At 35.3% G+C, this 17308-nt stretch overlaps 1 protein-coding gene across 10 annotated transcripts in view; it reads left to right on the top strand.

The window, feature by feature from the left end:
- Positions 1–17308, top strand: part of RASAL2 (RAS protein activator like 2) — a 388281-nt gene that overhangs the window by 289353 nt on the left and 81620 nt on the right. For 9 of the 10 annotated variants that reach the window (XM_009240601.4, XM_024251848.3, XM_063716906.1 and 6 more), the window contains one exon: positions 8441–8547. In XM_009240601.4, coding sequence (XP_009238876.2) covers positions 8441–8547 — 107 coding nt within the window. Of the gene's footprint in view, positions 1–7550; positions 7645–8440; positions 8548–17308 lie in introns of those variants that run through there. The other variant, XM_054524757.2, reaches the window with a different exon arrangement.

The raw sequence follows: 17308 nt of genomic DNA, 5'->3' as shown, positions 1-17308 counted from the left end.
GTTATATATGAAGCATATTAACAGTGAGAATATATTACTAAATCAGTTACAGAAAAAGTTATATATGAAGCATATTAATAATGAGTATATATTATTAAATCAGTTACAGAAAAGGTTTAAATAAAGGTGTTAGGCCCTATCTGTAGATTAGAAGAGATTATCTTCCACAGTTGACGACAAAATAAAACTCACCAAACTGAAGTTGATACCTTATAAATACCAAACTGAAGTTAATACCTTATAAATAATTGGACTGACATGTTCAAAATAGTCATTTTATGCTGAACAATGCTTTCTTGTTTAGTAATTGTTCTTTGCAAAACCTAAAATATTAATGCTTTTTATCTCTGTTCATCTCATACAACTTATCTAAGTACTTATCTCCCCACATAGGTATACTGAAGATTAGTGGCATTGAAAGACATGTTTTATTTTGGAGGGCTCTTGTCACTTTTTTATTCAAGGGATCAGTATTAGATATTCTTTATAAGTTGTTTCCTGTTGGGGCGGAGCTTGCAGTGAGCAGAGATCATGCCAGTGCACTCCTGCCTGGGCGACAGAGCGAGACTCCGTCTCAAAAAAACAAAAAAAAAGTTGTTTCCTGTTTTGTTCACATTTTTTCACCATTAACTTTTGTCATTAAGTTAGTAAACTTTTGTCCCTTGTTTTGCCTCACCTCTCTGTGTTTCTTGACTAGAATGTTTTTTATCAGCATTCAAGGATTGAGTTGTTCTTTACAGGTTTTGTGTGCAGAAAACACCTCAAGAGTATGACTTAATTCTCTTTAAAATATGAAGAAAACTGGAGTCTCCGTGATCATTCATCTTATTTTTTTCTCCATTGCAGCCCATTATACAAAACACATGGAGAACAGGATAGAATGCATGGCGATTAAAGCTGTCTCTAAAGCCAAACTGCATGGATTCTAATCCTGCCTCCACCCTTTTTACCAGCTGTGCAAACATGGGCAGAGTAATAGAACGTCTTCTTGTTTCTTTATCTGTAAAATAAGGTTGATAGTTCCAAACAAAGGATTGTTTTGAGGATTAAAGATTTAACTTATATAAAACATGTAGCAAATAATAAGGCATAATATAAGGTTGGTGCAAAAGTAATTGTGGTTTCGCATTTTTTAAGTTGCAAAAGCCACAATTACTTTTGCAGCAAACATGACAATTTAATGTTGTACTTGTCATTGTTATGTTTTCATCATCATCATTAAGAGACCCAGTTGTCGTCACTAAGAACTAGATATATGTTTTCTATCTGAAACTTAAGATAACACATAAATATCCCTGAGCTATTTTCTTGGCCTTTTCAGTTGGGAGTGTTGTTTGCACTAAAAGTATTCTCTACCATCTCATCCAACATTGTCATGTGAAGCCCTAAGTTGAAGAAATGGAATACTTGTGGGTGGTATTCAGATTCCTTGGCTGGGGAAAAAATTTGTTTTTCTATTATGTTAACAAGAGGAAATATTTAAAAATAATAATAATAAGTTTACTGAAGCAAGGAAATGATGGAGAGACTGGATGGCTTTACTTTATGAGAATTTACCACATTTATGTACTTAGCATCAGTTTGTACGTATTGGAGTGTGTGGGGCATGCAAACTTGAAAGGACTACTTGTTTGAGTGAAGTACTGCAGTCTGAGTGATACAAATTGGGTGAATTAAAGTGGCTCTGGGGATTTGTATTTCAGAGCAGCTGGATGCTGGTGGCTGACAGCGCATAGGCTTTAAGGCAGTAAAAGTGGGATACAGCAGAAAGTATCCTACTGAAAATGGTGGATGAAGTTTATAAAAACACCCAGGTGCTATTGTGTTAGCAGCCATATAAATGCAGTATGTGATTTTTCTTCTCTTTGCTCTTGTCACTTTTTCTTTATAATATTTTTCTAACTCTGTCGTTTAAGTTCCTATTACCTTTAGGAGTCCTCCAGCAAAAAAATATGAAACCTTATTTTCATGAAAGCCTTTTTTGTTTCACAATTTGCCATTTGTTATTAAAGCCCCTCTTTACTGAAGAGCTACAAACCCATTTCCTCCTGCTGTTTCATCCGTCCTATTCTGTTTCTTAAATGTCTTCTGTGACATTCAGAAATCACAGCATGGAGAGAGAAGTTATTTGCTTATTTCATTCATTAATAACTTGAGCCACCGACATACCACATCCTATTTAATGTTGTCATTATTTACACAATGCAAGGGAAAATAGATTATAGTGAAATGGACTCATTCACAGCAACACTATATATGCCAAAATTTCAGTGACTTGAATGGGTACACAAACAGTTCGGTTTGTATTCAATGTTTTATCATGTTTTGTTGAAATGTTGATTTTTAAAAAGGCTTTTGAAGTAAACTGAAGAATTCGCTTTATGAGAAAAACATTAGAAACTTGTTTCCTACCTACAAATATCAAAATTATTAAAGAGGCATGTGAATAATTATAATTGAAAGAGTATTTACATTTATTCATGTTTTATAATTCTGTGCAAAAAATTACTAGGAATTGGTTCAGGTTGCCATTAATATGAAGTGCTTAGACATCCTGTATATGCCAAAGAAACTGCATCTGTGACATGTAATATTTTTCTTTTCTATTATAACTTGAGAATTTTACTATGATATTTTAGTTTCTTATATAATTGTTCACCAAATTAAAGCTATAAATATCTTTCTACATTTTATTTACCTTTCCTGCTGAATTTCCTCCTCTGAACTTACTTTCTTCCCTTTTAAGTTTTGCCACCATCCTCAGAGAGAGTAATAATTGTTACTATCTCAGGGGCTACAGCAAAGATTAAGTAAGTTAGACACTGGACCCAGTACTTAGCACATAAATTCTCAACATGAGCTAAAATTAGCTGGATGTGGTGGTGCACACCTGTGGTCCCAGCTAATCAGGAGGCTGAGGTGGGAGGATCGTTTGAACATGGGAGGTATAGGCTGCAAGGAGCTGAGATTGTGCCACTGCACTCCAGCTTGGGAGACTGAGTCTGTGTCTCAAAAAAAAAAAAAAAAAAAAACCACAAAAAAAACCTCAATATGAGCTAAAATTATAATAAAAATATTTTCCCTCGACAAATTATTCACAAAGAGGTGCTTAAATAGCTTTTATAGTATAACACTTTCTTTTAAAAGAAAAAAAATTAAATTATTATCTTTACCTGTTTTTTACACTAAGGTAACTAATTCTAAAAATGGTAGACATTATAAGAAATTTGTGTTATTTATAATAGTTAAGTATATGCAAATATTATGTGGCATATGAACTTTGGTTAAACGAGATTGAACAAAAAGTAAATGTAATTGATGCCTATAGATATTTGACCATATAGTAATGACATTGTGTAGCAGATATCTTTCTCATTTAAGATATTTTCAGAGTCTTTTGGAACCTAACCCTCAGTTAATATGATAAACATTTCACTTTACTCTCTTTCCAAACATAATAACATTCCAGATTTATTCTGAATCACTTTCATTATTCAAAATCCTGAAAAGAAAATTGGCCTGGTGGAGTTGGCTCAAGCCTGTAACCCTAGCACTTTGGGAGGCCAAGGCGAGTGGATCATTTGAGCCCAGGAGTTAGAGACTAGCCTGGGTAAGATGGTGAAATACCCTCTCTAGAAACGGGCATGGTGGCACACACTTATAGTCCCAGCTACTCAGGAGGCTGAGGTGGGAGGATCACTTGAACCCCGGAGGTGGAGGTTGTAGTGAGCCCAGATCATACCACTGCACTCCAGCCTGGGCGACTGTCTTAAAAAAAAGAAAAAGAAAAGAATTAAGAAATACCAGTAAGTGTATATCTATGGACTTTCAATATGATTTGTACCTTTTGGTGACGCATGTCTGACCAGGTGGTTTTTCATTTTAGAGTTAAAAAAAAAGTCCTTACAAGAGAAGATTAATGAGTTTATATGTTTTGGTGCAAAATTAGCTTTTTGGAAGAAAGGGGTTCTTTAAAATATAATAGTATTGTAGTGTCATTTCCTTAGCATATATATTTTCTTCTGTCACTGTCCTTATATTGGCCAGTATTATCTGAACATGTCTGCCCCAGTTCCTCTCAGACTTTATCTCCTACTATTTGTTCCCACTCACTGGCACCAATCCCACTGGCCTCTTTGTTGCGGTTTACCTTAGAAGCTTTGTACTAGCTTCCCTCTACCTGTAGTCTTCTTCCCTGTTAAACCTGCAAGGCTGACTTCCTTACCTCCTGAAGTATTGACTCATACCTCACCTTTGCAATGCAACTACCTATTTAAAATTACTCTACCTATTCATCTCCCTGACTACTTTTTATTTCCCCCAAAACACTTGTCACCTTCTAACTTACTCCTTAGGGTCCTCCCAAATACATGATAGGAATTTTTGGCATTTACTCCCTGGTAAGTGAACCAAAGGCAGTGTATACGCTATTAGGTTCTAAGGCAGAAATTGACTTCTGTTTGTTGAACAGGAACATCCTCCACCAAAAGTATATTTGCCCCTATAATTATCCAATTTTCAATTTCTTTGCCACGCTTTCCAAAGAAAGTGCGTTGATATAGAGGAAAATGTGTATGTTGAGGAAATGATAGTACTCTATTTTGGATTTTAAAAGATTCTTCCTTCCAGAAAGCTAATTTTGCCTCAAAGCATATAAACTCATTAATCTTGTCTTTATCTCTGTTTGGTCTGGATAACCCAGTTTATTAAATGGTGAAGACCAGGACAGAAAAGGTGAAATGGCTTACACAGAATCGTACATATCGTTGGTAGAGCTGCTAAGAAAAACATCCAGATGTTCTGTTTGTTCAATACATCATTCTATATGGAGCTGTATTGGAGGTTATCTCTCATCATTATAAGTCGTCACATCATCTGAGGTCATATCCAATGGCAAAGGAAATGAAGAGATAAATTTAAAACTTAACCAGGCTTTTTTTTTTTTTTTAACTCTTTTTGCCTTTCAATCTGAAGATGAAAAATATTACGTTTAGAGATATTTAAGGCAGAAAGTGAGAAAGTGAGGCAGTTTCAGGCTTTTATCTGAAACAATATTGTATCTCTCTTGTCTCATCAGTCTTAGAGAATGAGCATATTTTTAAATGACTGTAATTAAATATTGTAACTATGAAAAGAACATTAATTTTACAGCAGGTGAAAATAATGCAATAGTATGTAGCATGAGTGGGGGTAGAGGATACAGCTAATTTTGGTCTACTGGAACTAGTGTAGATTTTCCTTCAAACTGAGCAGAAATGTAGCTCTTAGAGCATAGTAGCAGCTTTCCTTTCTGCTTACAGATTTAAAGTTAAAGGCACAAGTTTAATATGCAGTCTGTTCTGTGACTAATCCAGCAGGTTGCTCATTCCGCTATTGCTAATGCTGCTACCTTGCTTCTAAGTGGACATTGGTACTTGGGGTATTTATTTTTCTGTATGCTTTGAAGTAGTTATGAATCTTCTGAGAACTAAAGAACTGGGATTCTCCAAAGGCCTGTTCTACACTAGCAGATGAGTGGTATTATTGTGGGGGTTGAGAAAGCAACAAGGTGTAAACTTCTTTTCGTTAGGTGATTTAGCTTTACCTTATTTCTCCCCCCCTTTTTAGTGGAAATTGTTCAAACTTTAGGAATGATTTAATATCTTCTTTCTGGACCCAATAATACATCCTATAAGCTACATCAGCATTGTATTTTATCCCATAATACAGAAAGAGAATTTTTTTATTATTATTATTATACTTTAAGTTTTAGGGTACATGTGCACAGTGTGCAGGTTTGTTACATATGTATACATGTGCCATGTTGGTATGCTGCACCCATTAACTCGTCATTTAGCATTAGGTATATCTCCTAATGCTATCCCTCCCCCCTCCCCCCACCCCACAACAGTCCCCAGAGTGTGATGTTCCCCTTCCTGTGTCCATGTGTTCTCATTGTTCAATTCCCACCTATGAGTGAGAACATGCAGTGTTTGGTTTTTTGTCCTTGCGATAGTTTGCTGAGAATGATGGTTTCCAATTTCATCCATGTCCCTACAAAGGACATGAACTCATCATTTTTTATGGCTGCATAGTATTCCATGGTTTATATGTGCCACATTTTCTTAATCCAGTCTATTGTTGTTGGAAAAAAGAGAAAAGAAAACAGAAATATAACAATACCATATTTATTGGAGTTTGAAATGTGGCCACTAATTTTAGTCAATATAATTTCAAATAGTTAAAAGCATTGAAACATATTCATTTAATGAGTTTGTATGCCTGAAAACTAAAATTGGATGTTTGGAAGAAAGTGAGGAAATTAATTTTAGTTTTATTCCTTAGCCAGAACATTGCAAATTAAGGAAATGGTTTACTAGATCATTTTATCCCAGCTAATGAAATTTATTTTTCCTCCAATTTAGTTTCTCTGTCAATTATTCAGAAATTAAAACATACTATATTGTAATATTAAATCTCCAGTATCTTCTAATTTGATATGAGGTTACCTTTATAGGTAATTATTAGAGGAAAGGTGAGATTTTTTTTTCTACCTTCACCAGCCCCATTCCCTGCGTGCCTTGCCCCTAGCCACGTAGAGTCATCTAACTTGGATAATTACTCTGTAAAGTCATATTCCTGAAGTCTGTTCAATGTGCTCTAACAAGCTAAGTTACTTAAATTCAGTGCTTTGTGCCATTCCCATGAATCTGAGCTAATTATGCTGCCATTTTTCAGCGATGTGCATTAGAAGTCATGTGTGCCTAATTCTGAAAACGGCTTTGCACATTAAGACTCATTTAACTAGTGATGGTTAGAGAGAAGTTAAGGGACTTACAGTTACTGGTCATAATTTTAAAATACGGTAGTAGTATGGAACTCTCTTGTACTGCAAGCATATAAGATGCTATGTTGTCAGCCTCTCAGTCTTTAGGATTGTTCCAATTTGGCTTGTGCCTTACCAGTCAAGATGTCACAGAGAAGATATGTTTAGTCATGGAAAAGAAAATCAGTGTCCAGCATGCAAAGATAGTAAAAGGGTAAGCAGTTCCTATTGGATTTTCATAGGGCGAATTGATTTGTGTGCATTACTGGGTCTGTGTAAAATGGTGTCCTTTTGGCACTAGCTGGATATACATTTCAGTAAATGTTTTTTCTTGCTGCAGATTAGTGTAAGACAGTGAAATTTTCAGTAACTGAGGGAAGGCAGTGGTTGGGCGTCTGTTAATAGCCTGAAAGTAACTAATGAGGATGTGCAGTCAGAACGATTGATTGAATAGCTGCAGTCCTGTGTATTTCTTTCTTGCTTGCTCTCTCTGCAAGCTGTGGAGAGGGAGGGGGAAGAGCAAGACACAGAGAGGGAGCGAGAGAAAAAACGCTCTCTCTTAAGTGGAAGTAGCACGGATCCCAGGGGCCAGGAGGCCAGAAATGGAAGTTTAAACTGCATCTGTCTTTTAAAGGGAGAACAGCAGGAATCAAAATGTCAGTCTTCGGAGTTACGATTTACTCCTTGTTTTCTAAGATCTGGAAGATAACACAGAATACTTTTTTTAGGATGTGGCTTTTTTTTCCTTGTCCATGTTGAGATTATCTAATGTTATCTGAGAAGCTGGATTCCTTTATGTCTGTCAGTTGAAGTGGCGATGGGAAGCAGTTGTGATAAAGGTATAATACGTATATATCTATCATCTGTGTGTGCGTGTGTATGCATATATATATACACACATGTATATATATATATCACTCTATGAAAAAATCTTAAAAATGTAGCCTTAATACAGTATATAGTAATTAAATGGGAGAAGATCACATTATCTGCAAAATCCTAAGCTTGTTAGGTCAGTTTGAACAGATTTAGGATTCCAGAGTAAGATCTTAGTAAGGTCATATTGCCAGAACAAGGAGAAGCTGATCTATTTTTATATCTGCATAGGCATATATGTTATTTTATCTTGGCAGCAGCTTTCAGTCTTCTCATGGCCCTTTTGTTGCAGTCTGGTGAATCATCTTATCTGCACAGAACTAACTTTGACCTTTGTGCAAATACCATCAAATCATATGCAACATTAGACTATATTTTGTTCAGAAGAATATTAGGAATTCCATTTTATTCTATTAACTCCTACATTGCTGACATATAGAGAAGTAGATTTATATACTGTGAGATGCAACTATTAAGTGAACTTAAAGATCTGAAACATAGCTCAGAGGAAATTATTTTTATATGTGCACAGATGAAAATATAAACTGTCACACTAAAGCAGATTCTTAACTGTGACCAAGTCTCTCTAGTGTCTTGATAGTTTAAGCACCTCAAAGATAGATAAATTATGTGAGATAGAATGTAATGTACCTTTAAAGCTTGCTGGTTTATTGTGAAAAACCAGTAACTTTACGGTTTAGTGGAAGATCCTAAATTTGGGGTTCTTAATGATGTTTCAACTTTCCTCCTGTTTTCCAGAGGTACCAGCAGAAAGGTCCCCTCGTAGACGGAGTATCTCAGGGACCAGTACATCAGAGAAACCCAACTCCATGGACACTGCAAATACCTCACCCTTCAAAGTACCAGTAAGTGTTTATCTTCTTTATAAGAATATTTTACTTTTACTTTTCTCCTTTCTTCTTAGAGTTAGAGACAGCTACTAAGGAATCCAAACATTTTTCTCTTCAAGAATTTCCTTATAATTCTGTGATTAAAGGATAGATTAACTGTGGTTAATGTCAACTACTTTCTTTTTTTTTTTTTGAGACTGAGTCTCACTCTGTCATCCAGGCTGGAGTGCAGTGGCGCGATAACACTCACTGCAACCTCCACCTCCCGGGTTTAAGCAATTCTCCTGCCTCAGCCTCCGGAGTAGCTGGGATTACAGGTGCATACCATCATGCCTGGCTAATTTTTGTATTTTTAGTAGAGGCGGGGTTTTACCACATTGGCCAGGCTGGTCTCAAACTCCTAACCTCAAGTGATCCACCCGCCTCAGCCTCCCAAAGTGTTGGGATTACAGGCTTGAGCCACCATGTCTGGCCGTCCACTACTTTCAGTATAATATTTATTAGGTTTTAGGGAATATTATTTTTACTCACAGGGTACTTACAAAATATGTAACCACATTAAGTTCAACTTCCTCTCAACTATAGATTTCAAATCCTTGCAGACATCTTTTTATCAAGTTGCTAGCAAAAACCTATCACAATTCTGTAAAGAAGCTGGTGGGAGGTTTTTTTTTAGGAACGGGATGTAATTTTTTTTTATTTTTCAGAGCTGGAACATAAGCAGAAAGTGAAGAGACTCAGAAAGTTGCAGACTAAATTCACAGAGAGTTAGACAATTGTGAATTGTAATCCTAAGACTTGGTCTGCACTTTGCTTAAGCTATCTTTTGGATGACCATGGAAGTGCTTAAGAAAAACCTTGAAAGAAACTAACTCCTTAAATTGACCAGGCAGTACTGAGAATCAGCATTAAATACAAAAGAGTCTGGGCCCAGTGGTTCACACCTGTAATCCTAGCATTTTGGGAGGCTGAGGTGGGAGGATTGCTTGAGGCCAGGAGTTCAAGACCAGCCTAGGCAACATAGTGAGACCCTGCCTCTATAAAAAAATTTAAAAAAAAATTAGCTGGGCATGGTAGCCTGTGCCTGTGGTCCCGGGGGAGGCCAAGGTGGAAGAATTGCTTGCGCCTAAGAGGTCGAGGCTGCAGTGAGCCATAATTGTGCCACTGCACTCAAGTCTGGGCCACAGAACAAGACCCCATCTCTTTAAAGAAAAAAAAATACTGAGATGGAAGGGCCATATGTTATCAGGTCAGCTGACTATCAGTTACAGACCTATTTTGGACTTTTTTGATATAACTGTGAGTAACCAAGATTTTAAATCACCTATTTTCTTGGATAAGAAATATATTTATTTCCTAATCATATCATTTTATTAAAATTAATTATTTTTATACTTGAAAAGAATTGCTTCATGAGATTGGTCATTATTCTAGGTACAATGAAAATCAGTATAAGGTAGAAATAGACTTTTCTATGTGGAAAAAAAAAAAAAGATTTCCCTTAATTCAGCCAAGTTAATATGGTGTAGTCTGCCTTTATTCTAATACTTTTTTTAAAGTTGGGATGACCTTTTAAGTGGAACTGATTTTTTGACATATATAAATTGGCATTCATGCATAAGATAACCAAAATGAGTGTTTTATTTTGTGTTAACCCTGAGGAGCAAGATTTTCCCTTGTTGTATCTCAGGACCTTGAAGAGTTTATGAATAGCAGTTACTGGACACCTTTCAAATTTTTACAAATGTTCTCATTTACAAAGATCACAAGCAAGTATTGGATTAATATTCTAAGCAAATTATGACAGGAATTTTAAAATATCAGATTTAGTGTCTTTTACTAAATTTTTTGTTCCGTAAACATAGCTACCTATTTTTTATTTTATTTTTCTCATGAATGAGGAAAAAAACATTATTTTTCACCTCCTCTTCTTGTTTTTCTAATGATGCAGAAAGAATAGAGTAAAACTGACTGTCGGTATGCAACGTTTGGTGAAAAGGATTGAGTTAGAATTTGAAGTTTTCACACCATCATGCTAGAACGGAATGGTGACTCTTAAATTTTTTTGAAAAAGTTGATAACAGGATGAATATCCCTCTGCAATATGGTAACATCAAAGCATATCCTATATTGAGTCTCAAGTTCATGGCCAGGCTTTGAAAATCTGAATTAATTAAGAATGATAATTTTTATTTAAGTTGATGACTAATTTAAGATGTACCTTAATAATATAACTAATAATTATTGAGTGAAAATTATAAATATAATGATGAATATATATGAAAGCTAGCATTACTTACAAACCACTTACTCTTCTGACAATCTCAGCCACATTGTAGATTTAGAAATAATGAGAGAAGAAAAGGGCCTCTTACTAGCAAATAACAGTCACAAAGCCCATGCACCCATGCACTTAGCTCTCTAGGAGAATGTAACCATTCACAGGCCCTCACCTAAAGAGTTTTCTGAAAAATAACCATTAGAACACACTGATTACAACAACAACAAAGAAATGTCAGTAAGTAAAAGGATGAGGCAGAGAAAATGAAAAGCAGAGCATCATAAAAACAATCCAAATTCATTTAGGATAAAGGCAAACAGCTTTACATTTAAATTAGACCTTAAGGATATTATTGTGTTCCAGGATGGTCTATAGTGCAGAAATTGACATTGATAATAATGATCCTGAATCATCAAGAAAAAGTGAGATTATATTTATTTTGCTATTTTTTTAAAAAGTGGCAGTGTGTTATATTATGTGACATGTATCCATTGAGAATATTTAAAATGTTGAAGAGATGTGATGTTTATAAAACTTGTTATCCAGAAAAGTGGTTTGTGAAGTACCTCATTCCTTGATCATGCTAGATAAATAATTTATTTTTTTAAGAGAAATTAAAATATGCTGGCTAAATGAGTACTTGGATATCTGTAGAAATTCATTGTATTTTTTTAAATTTTCATGTAATACCAATAGTAGTGTGATTTACATCACTTAAATATATTGCTGATTAGAAGAATGTCTAATTGTCAGGTCAACACACAATACATTTATAATTAATATCACAGTGGACTCTTTGAATTTGGGAAAGCAGTACAAAAAGGAGTCAGACTTTGAGATATTTAACTTAGAGTTGTTTATACAATATCAGAATTTAGGATAGCAGTACAAAAAGGAGTCAGACTTTGAGATATTTAACTTAGAGTTGTTTATACAATATCTCAGATCGTTTCTATGTTAACTTTATGAAGAGACAGAACCAATATTTTACCACAAGTACCAGTGGTTCCAGGATTCAGATGTCATTGCTATGGTGGGCAGTAGGTTTACCACTCATCAATTGGACCCCAAAATTATAGTAGTGGACGCTCAAAAAGGACCTTATTCTTCCGAGCTCCATTTTCAGACTTACTGAGAGCAGATAAAATAGATTTTAACAAGTCCTAAATGAAATTATTTACAATGACACACTTATTGAATGCTTACTTTGGGCAAAGTATTGGTGATTCATCAATTGATACCTTCTTGGCATATTGTGCATGGTATAACAAAATTTTCCATTCTGAGACCCTATATATAGCCTAGTAGCAAGAGATAGAAAAATGACCAGATTCATAAAGAGATAGGTGAGCATGGTAACACAAGTTATTAACAACACAATATGTAAGTTAAGGCTTTGACAAGGAGCAGCATTTGAGCAGAGTTTCAAAGGCTGAAAGAAAATAATTGACAGGGGAAGAAAGTACTCCAGCCTGCGGGAATGGCATTTTGGAAAGACACACAGTCATGGGATGACTGATGCTTCCAGGGATTATAGAAAGAACTGAGTGAGACAGGAATTGAAAAGTATGTGGGCAAAAATGGCAGGTGAGAAGGCCGGAAAGGTAGGTGGGGGCAAGACTGTGACTGAGTTTGTTCATCAAACTTAACTAAATTATACTTGTTGCTGAAGTATTAAAGATGTGTTTATTGGAATATTTGTCTTTGACTCTAAAACTAAACACAGTGGCATGAATACTGTGAAATATGGGTAAATTACTTGACTCTTCTCCTAAGTAAGTCTTTTTTCCTCTTGCTGTCACTATTCCAACTCAGGGTGATAGGTAAGGGGCTATCATTCAATAGAAGGCCAGCCCAGCACTCACCCCTGGCCTTTCAGCTGATACTACTGATTTTTCTAGAATAATATTTAGCCTTAAGGAGATCAAGGAGAAGCCAGTGGGTAAGGATCACTCATATCCTGCTGATTGATGCCAAGTAAGGCAGAAAGAATAACCATAACAGTGAGCTCAAAGCAGGGAACCCTAAAAAACCTTTGTATGTCTTCCTCATTCACAAAAATTTATACTTTTAAAAACTTAAAATAGACAACTGGTACAGCAGGGTATTCATGTATAATAACATTCAAAATGAGGGAAAAAGAGGAAATTTATATGGCTACTGAACCTATAGGGAAGAAGAGGAAATTTATATGGCTACTGAACCTGTAGGTTAAGGCAATGTCTTGGTTTTCAGCAATATTTAAATGTATTTGTACTCTTATCTAATCATAGCCATAAGAAAAAGTAGTGATCTACAGCAGTGGTCCCCAGCCTTTCTGGCACCAGGGACCAGTTTTGTGGAAGACAGTTTTTCCATGGACCAGGGTTGGGTTGGGGTGGATGGTTTGGGGATGATTCAAGTGCATTACATTTATTGTGCACTGTATTTCTGTTATTATTAGGTTGTAATATATAATGAAATAATTATACAACTCACCATAATGTAGAATCAGTGGGAACCCTGAGTTTGTTTTTCTGCAACTAGATGGTTCCGTCTGGGGGTGATGGTAGACAGTGACAGATCCTCAGGCAGTAGATTCTCATCAGGAACACACAACCTAGATCCCTCGCATGCGCAGTTCACAATAGGGTATGTGCTCCTATGAGAATCTCATGCTGCCGCTGATCTGACAGGAGGCAGAGCTCAGGCTGCAAGTGATGGGGAGCAGCTGTAAATACAGATGATGTTTTACTCGCTCACCTGCTGCTCACCTTCTGCTGTGCCGCCCAGTTCCTAACAGGCCACAGACCAGTACTGGTCCCTGGCCCTGGGGTTGAGGACTCCTGATCTATAGGAGAGTTTCTTCCTTCCTTCGCTCTCATTCCATATTTCTTCACACATACCATAATTCCAATTGCAATTATTTGTTTGTAGGTTCTGTCCCTCATTAGACAACAGATATGTGTTCCGGTCATCTTTATAACAACCTCAGTGCCTAACACAGTACCTCCCACAGAGCAAACATTCAACAAATAATTGTTGAATAGATAAAATATGCATGAATTATGGAAGACCAGAATCGAATGAGTTTATCTCACACATATTCTCTTGGTATTACTGATAATGTCCCTAGTCAACTGGAATATTAAATATGTAATTACATTTAATAAACATTAAATAAGAGATCATGTGGGATAAGAGCAGAATGGATAGATTTTTTTCCTTAAAGAGAGATTTTAATTAATATTTGAAATTCAGAACTATGGTGTTTTAGTTATATAGTGTATACTTTGTCTACTTATGTTGGTAACTGAAACTAGATAGAATTCTTTATTATTTAATGATATGTTTCTGTGGCTATTTCTTGGAACCTTTTAGGTGTTTTACATATGTATAAATTCACAATGTTTTTGCACATCTGAGTTTTGACTGTTCTTCAAAAACAACTTTAGTCATTTGACATTTTCTCCTCTTTTAAAGGTCATTTTTCATTTTTTTCTTTAACATCGTACTAGACTTTTATTTAAATGAAATTACTGGGATGATGAGGAACAATTGAATAAATAATGAAAAGTTATCCAGGTACATACTTAAGTTTAATTCAGAAAGAGAAAATGATTATGTCTTGTAATTGTGTATATTTGTTTCACAGTGCCTGATATTTTGGAACAGGCTTCTTTCTTTATACTCTATTTATAAAGTGACTATTGATATTTATGATTTTTTTAATCACTTCTACTTATATGATACCATCAATTTGGCTTTGGTCAAGAGGGAACTGCTTGTGTTCTGGGCCAGGTGCTAGGCTTAGTGTTCTGATTTTCATAACACAATGGTCTAACTTGGCCTTTCATGTTAGTATACATGTAAGTATAACACAATACAGTTGCAGCTGCTTCATTTGTGTTTGCTTTGAGCTTGGCTCTGAAAGAATTCAGGCACCAAAAATTATGCCAAGACATCCAGAAAGCATAATTGAACTAAGGCAGTAGTGGAATATTCCTATGTAACTCTCCTTGTGCTTTTGTCACTGTGACACCTAAGCATTCCCAATCAAATAAATACACTAGAAACAAAACATTGTCAAAAAAACAAATCTTTACATAGTTTTTAGAAGAAAGTAAAGCCCTGGGAAATAAGATATAGACTAAGTTAAAGTCCTGTGTAAAAAGAAATGTGTCTTAAGTATCGAGATTATATCAGACTCAGTTGCTATTGGTTTCTGTTTTGAATCCTCTGTAAGATCCTATGTAAGTGTTTTTCCAAGTTAAACAAAGAGATATAAAGCTTCACGTCCACTATTGAATAAAGACTAGTAAGTGTCCATTGTCCAAACTAGGGGTTTTCAACTCTGGCCATACATAAAAATCACCTAAGGAACTTCAAAAAATATCCTGAGACTCCACCTCAGACCAGTTAAATCAAAATATCTAGGCTAGAGCCCAGTCTTCTGTATTTTATTAAAGGTCCCAGATGATTCTAATATGCAGCTAAGGTTGTAAACCATTTATCTAAATGACTGATAAAATATTAGGAACTCATTTTAGTCAGTGTGTTACCTGTGAATATCAGTGCTTTCTTTCCCACCTTCAAGTCTGACATAAGAAACTAAGAAGCAGTATTTTCTCAGTGGCCTTTGTTACTCACATACTAATTGCTGCGTTGCCTGTTAGTTGCCCTTCTGTGTTTGCCCTGATCAGTTCAGATGACCAATGTAAATTTACAAAATACTTGCTTTACCTCTGACCAGCCTAAGAATCTCAGATTTCAGGGTGAAATATTGAAATTCAATTCATAGCATCCAAGCTACAATACAGTTCCAACTTTCATATTCTCAGCATTACTGTATTCCAAGAGGATACTTAAAACTTATTTCCCATGATGCTTAAAGACTCTATGTCCGTGTTTCTTCCCTCTTTTCACTAACCATCGCATGGAGTTAAAATCCATAATAGGATCGCCCTCCAGTGAGACCTCTTTTAATGAACAGTGTATATATATTCATATGTATATGAATATATAGATATGAGTATATTCATATTCTATGAAAATGTTATTACTAAAGGTAGAAATCATATAGTAATCATGGGTATGTCAGAAAATTATAGCCTGTAGATATTAACTATATCTTTAAGTCATTTTGTAATCAGAAAGGGCATAATTTTAAAATCCTCTAATGATAAATATCTTAGAAAATATATAATTTAGAACCAAGGGTCTCAGAGCAGAGAAAAAAAAGAATAAGGTTAGATACAACTCCTTAAGGGAACAGGGTGAGAATTGGCAAATACCTGGAGGAAAAGGGAGCAGGCTTGGTTAGGAAATACTACCAAGACTCTAAACTTGAAAGAATTAAAGAATGAGGGAAGCCCTCCTCAATCTGTGGTAATTCCTAGAAATGGGCTTGCAGCAGCACTAACTACTGGAGATTCCAACTTACCCTAACCAGGAGAAGAGGGCTGTTTGAGAGAGAGGATGAGATACACTCACTTACAGCTCATTCTTATAGATGATGTACCATAAACCCTTTTCCTCTCAAAGCAAAGATATTTCTCCTCAGCTTTAATGGGCAAGGGGAAACACAAGACCTCTCATTTCACAATGAGAGATAAACACTTTGAAGGCCTAATGCCCACTTAAGGGAGCATATAATTAGCTACTAAGTATAACCTCTTTTACAGAAGTTCTGAAGCCAGAGATATAGAAAAGAAAATTTGCCACCTTCATGATTAAGCTAGAGTTAACTATGCAAAAAAAATATATATATATTTTGCTCTTCTCAGCTGTGCTTATACTCAGCAAGGTATGAGAATTGCTGGTAAACAATAATACCCTTGGCGTGCCTTTCTACCATAAGGCCCTTTAATTTCATAACCAATGCCAGTATCATTCCACTGGATTTTTAAAATGCTTTGTTTCTTTTATATTAAACATCTAGTAATTTCAATTTAAAGAAACTTCATTCCAACAGTATTATTTGATTATAATATCAATACAAAATTTTTTGTCAGATTGTTGAGTGGCTGGTAAAAAAAAAAAAAAAAAGGCTCTAGAAGAATTTGAATAGACGTTTCTCCAAAGAAAATATACAAATGGCCAATACACACATGAAAAGATGCTCAATATCATTAGTCATTAAGAAAAAAAATCAAAACCACAATGAAATACCACTTGATGCCCACTAGGACGACCACAATCAAAAAGAGAGACAATAATAAGTATTGGTGAGAATGTGGAGAAATTGGAATATAAAATGGTGTGGCCACTTTGACAGCTCCTTAAAACATTAAATGTAGAGTTTCTATATGACCTAGCAATTCTACTTTTAGGTATATACACAAGAAAATTGAAAATATATGTCCACATAAAATGTACACAGATGTTTATAGCAGCATTATTTATGATAGCCACAAAGTAGTCATAACCCAAATGTCTATCAACTGAATAATAGATATACAAAATATGATTTATCCATACAATGGCTTATTATTTAGCCATGAAAAAGGAATGAGA

Source organism: Pongo abelii, chromosome 1, assembly GCF_028885655.2.
Source record: "Pongo abelii isolate AG06213 chromosome 1, NHGRI_mPonAbe1-v2.0_pri, whole genome shotgun sequence".
Classification (NCBI taxonomy): Eukaryota; Metazoa; Chordata; class Mammalia; order Primates; family Hominidae; genus Pongo; species Pongo abelii.
Note: the sequence above shows the minus strand (reverse complement) of the source record. Positions and strands in the feature narration are given on the sequence as shown.